Source organism: Asparagus officinalis, chromosome 3 (assembly GCF_001876935.1).
Source record: "Asparagus officinalis chromosome 3, Aspof.V1, whole genome shotgun sequence".
Lineage (NCBI taxonomy): Eukaryota > Viridiplantae > Streptophyta > Magnoliopsida > Asparagales > Asparagaceae > Asparagus > Asparagus officinalis.
Window position 1 is genome coordinate 65,886,378 of NC_033796.1, and position 5,440 is coordinate 65,891,817.

Here is a 5,440-nt window from a genome sequence, read left to right on the forward strand (position 1 = left end):
GGCCAACAGTCCCGTGCATTTCGTGTTCAGTACACGAAGTGCACATGACTGCTAGTCCCGTGCACTTGGTCTTCAGCAGCCCACTCCCTCTCTGCTTAAAAGTCGGGACTTGTACGTTTTTGTGCACTTTTTGGCTGCATTTCAGGTAGTCCCTGTGCATACATCTACACAAACTTCCTCTCACAAATCACATACTCATTTCACCAATGCATTTCATATAGTCCCTGTGCATACATCCACACAAACTCCCACTAACAAATTACATACTCATTTCAAATCAAACAAATCACATCAGACCACAAACTCTTACTAACAAATCCAACATAATAACACCACAAACCCACTTAGAAATCCAACAAATCACACCATAGTATCGACTAAAAATCCAAAAACCATGTCACATCCCTAAATAGTTTTGTAATGTATTTAACCTGTAGTTTACATACATCCAAGAACTCTTCTCCTCCTCCTTTGTCTTCGTCGTCCTCCATACCACCCTTCGACGAGTTCGTGATCCGGTTGCGTTTGTGGTTGTGATGGTCCAGTTCCATCGTCTACACGTTGGGAAGATCCAGCTTCATCGTCATTTCTGTGTCGTCCTCGACTTTGTCGCTGTTATCGTGTGTATACGAATGGCGTTACCTCTTGTCCATCATGACGATCTTCATGAGTTCGGTGTAAGACTTGGTGAAGCCTCTACATTATGGCCTAATATATTGATACATGTTCATATGCTTCTGGATTTCTACCTGTGATAGATAGTTCAAAAACAAAATTTGATATTAAATTTGATATTAGAGAATGTAAATTTGAGATTTAATTCTATCGTACATGCTCGAGCCAATTCCAATCCACGGTTTGCAAGAGTTTGAACTTCATCTATTGCTAATACCTACCCATTTTTCAACACATAATAGCAATATTGAGCAATACCAATAAAAATAGACTTAAATCAAAATATGAAAATACTTACTAATTCTCTCTCATCTATACCCCGGGGCACATATCCTCTTTGCGACGCAATCGGTATTATGGTCGAATGAAGTATCCATCTTCGGGTTATCCTCCAAGTGTAGTAATCTGCATACCAAGTGTAGTAATCTGATTCCCGAGGAGTTGGTTCAATTTGGTTGACAATACAAAAATGTCTATCATTCCATCTGTGTATAAAAGCTTGATGCACGATCATCCAGTTTATTTGTTGGCCTCCTTTCTTTGCCTTCCTCTTTATCTTTTTAACAAATTACGGAACATGTTGTGCACGACCAAATTGTCGAAGCACGCGGTCCGGTACATGTATTTCTACTATCTCCAAACATATAAGAGGAACTCTAGCTCTCCATACAACTTGGTATTCTGTGTATATTGGAGGTAGCTGAGATAGAGATTGGGTGTAGGGCTCCCATTCCATCTACAGAAATTTAATGCAGTGGCATATCAGAAAAGTAAATTTGATATGTAGAAGAAAAGCGCATGTTTTGGGGGAGAATTACCTAAAAAATCTTCATACAGTCAAGCTCATTTCGGTTGAAATCTAATTGTCTAGCCGGGGTCTCGTCATAATATTTTTCGACATTCCATCTACAAAAAAATGTTGGTCATACATTTATACCACAATGATAACTACAACTATATTCGCTACATAAAAAAACAATACCTACATCCCAGTGGAATTTGTCCATCTAATTGTAAATGCGTGCATAATCTCGGCTTCAAATGAAGTCTCTCCCATGCCCATACTTGTAATAAGCTTAGACACCCTTTAAGCTCACTATTTTGCATAAGTACCACTTTTGACGTCTCTCTATATAAGTACGCCAAAACGGCACTACCCCATGATTTTGTACCACATGCGTCCAAGTCCTCAAGGAGTGGTAACCATCTAGCATATTCATAATATTCCTATTTATTAAAATAAGCTAATTCAATGAAATACAGATTCATATTATAAAAACACATACCTCGCATGCACTTTATCTTTACTTGAATCTGGAAATAATATAGTACCAATCATGTGCATAATGTATGTGCGTGCATGTTGGTCAACCAATATTTGTGGGGCATCAACAGGCAACGGTACTCAGAAGGTCTTTCTCAACCACTTCAATTTAATATTTCCTTAAGGCATTGACTCTAGAGCTACACCTAACAACTGCTCACATCTTGTCGGCCATACATCACCATTAGTGCAGGAAATGCACGGACCATCTATACGGAGACCGAGTATCACAGTTACATCTTGTAGAGTAATGGTAGCCTCCCCCATTCGGAAGTGGAAAGTATTGGTCTTAGGTCTCCATCTATCCATCAACGTGGTAAGTAGGGGCCAATCGAGCTTTACCCAACGAAGCTTTGAACAAGTCAAGAAGCCGACCCGTCCTACAGCTGATATGATACGCTCATCCTCTAACCGCCAACGGCTATGGATGAGACTATGATCAACCATAACGATACTCCCTCCTCTCTATAGAACAAATGATAGTATAAGAATGCAATATTATGCAAACGCAAATATTGCAATTATAAAGTAACTGAATTACCTCTGTACAAGATATAATATGTGAACGATGCTGAGCCTGGTCATATAAGGCCTCATCACTAACCGGCCCAAGAACCATGGTGTACAAACCTGCACATACAATTATACACATGTCAATAATCAATCAAATAGTAATTAAGTTTCTTTATTAAAGTATATAAAAATAAAAAAAGTATATAAATTACCAATTAGTTGCTATCTATTGTGTCTAGATGGACAACGAGGTCGAGTATGTCCCGGTTATTTGCAAAGACTATATTTTTTATGCTTGACAACTCCTTCTCGCCCTTGATCCATGGTTCCCCTAATTCGCACAGATCATGGTCGACCTGCTTGTCTTTGGTACTGAGGTGGAATTATACATGGTCCATTATATTCAGGCCAATACCGACTATCATCAGGTGGATGAAAACTCTCACTATATATCTTTCGATAGTGAGCTGTTGAATACCAAGGCGAGCAATACCGATTATAGGGAATTCTAGCACCTCCCGGCTGATTGGAAGAAGCCGCAAGCACATGTGCACATGGTATTTTTTGGAGTTGTGGTATGTTACATGTGCAAGTGCAATCAACATCAAATAGTTTAACGGTGTAGATATCGTCATAATCATGTACATACCATTCGTTGTTATTGAATATAGTAATTTGACATGATCTTGCTGCCTCAATTCTTCTATGCAAAATACTCTCATTTTTTGGTGTGTAACGTGTTGTCCAGTCTATGCCATCACCACGCCTTTTGTTGAAGTATGTGTTTAGTCTATAGAATGTTCTCGCAACCAAAGTTTGTATTGGCATAGCTCGTGCTCCTTTAAGAACGACATTAAAGCTCTCGGAGCAATTAGTCGTCATCATGCAAAACCGCACACCCTCATCCTTACATAGTGCCCACCGATGCTCGAATTGAGGCTTCAAGTTATTTTCAATCTAATTATGTGCATCTAATAACAAAGACTTGATTTTCTCCTTGCAATGTTCATACACTAATGTGTCGGTTGCACACCCGACTTGCCACAAAAGATTTTGCAAATGAATCTCACCGTGTTTTTTTTCCTTGAAATTATCTCTTATATGCCTTAAACAATATCGATGGTGATGTGGTGCACTAAAACCCTCATGTAACATATCGATGGTGATGTGGTGCACTAAAACCCTCATGTAACGCCCTTATAATTCCTTTCATCCTATCCGAGATAAAAGTAATTATTCTTGGCACTAAAACCCTCATGTAACGCCCTTATAATTCCTTTCATCCTATCCGAGATAAAAGTAATTATTCTTCGCGCAAGGACACTTGGAATCCACTTGTATATAAGTTCAAAAAACCACATCCAACTAGACGTATCCTCCACCTTCAAGATTGCAAATGCTAGAGAAAATAACCCGCCATTTGCATCTACACCGGTCGCTACAAGAAGCACGCATTTATACTTTCCATATAAATGTGTACCATCAATGCTCAATAGCGGATGACAAAAAGTGAAGCCCTTAATAGTAGGACCAAATGCCCAAAACACTCGAGTGAACCTCTTCATACCCGGTGCAATCTCTTCGGATAATATTATGTATTCAGTATCTGGATTATTTCGCTTGATAGCTTCAAGATATTGTGGAAGTAATTCATATAATTTTTTCCAATCTCTAAAAATTTTAGACAACGCTTTCCTCCTTGCATCATATGCTTTATATTTAGATATCTTAATCCCCCGCCTGTCATATACCCTCTGAAATATCTGACCTGCATTCATATCAAGTTCAGCTGTAACTTTAGGCATAATTAGCTTACATATATAAGAAGAAGATGCAGAATAATCATCGACATCCACCGACGGGTTGCAACATGTATGAAGTCTGTAATATCTAGATATTACAAATTGCCCATTTGATGATTTTCTCACGGCGACATTTAGCAACCAAGGACATTTTCTATTTTTCTCATCTTTCTCATTTGCGTTCTCTACTTCAATCTTCTCGTTAAAGAAGCATTTCACATTGTAGTTTGTTGCATTAGTTTTTACCGACTTGAATTTAACCTGGTTCTGGATGGACCATTTTTGGTTTGCAAAGATCAGTGCCTCCTTGCTCTCGAATAGATCCCCTTTTTTAAAAGTAAAGTCCTCAGGTCGTTGTAAATTTGGACCAACATCAACAAATCCAGCTTGAGAAGTATTTATCCAATACTCATTATGAAACTCGTCGGGCAACGGATCTTCAGCTTCCACATAATCATTGTTAACATTAAATTGCTCCATCAAACGGGCATCATCATCGATTCCAGCTACCACATGCATGCTATCAATTTTCACGCCATCTTCTTCAATATGATCTGAATCATCATCTGTTTCATCTTCTATAATTTCTCTGACTGGTGGGTAACCCGTAACATGACCTGAAGCGTCGTTAAATATATTAGTTGATGTCCCATCGATAGAATACCCACTTAAATGTTGTGGTTGAAACCACGGCTCTTGACTTGGAGATGTCATAAAACCACTCGACTCGTTGTCTAAGTCAAGCATCTGAGAAAACTGTCCTTGAGGTTGTGAAACTTGGGCAAATTCCTGAATCGGATACTTCTCAATAAACAACTCAATTGACGCTTGCTTCTCGACTACTTATTTCATGTCATTCAATTCCTCATCATCGGTAATCTCCATGGTAATAGTTCTACTCTCATTTATTGGACAGTTGAAGAACACCCTAATTGCATATTCTTTTTTCTTAATTTTAGTAACTCTGTGTATTTCCTTAGTCATTCCATCAAAATTACACGACTTAGATAGCATGAATATTTTCCTAGAACCTCCATCATACATAGGCAAATTATTCACTCCGACGCCGAGGCTCCCATTGAAGAAACAAATAATGGGTATGGAGTTCGTCATTGAAACTGAAAAT

General features: G+C 38.5%; 1 protein-coding gene across 1 annotated transcript; it reads right to left on the reverse strand.

Moving 5' to 3' along the window:
• LOC109835230 lies at positions 3,727 to 5,061 on the reverse strand. Its single transcript, XM_020403215.1, has one exon. It carries the CDS (start codon positions 5,059 to 5,061, stop codon positions 3,727 to 3,729), a length of 1,335 nt encoding a protein of 444 aa, XP_020258804.1.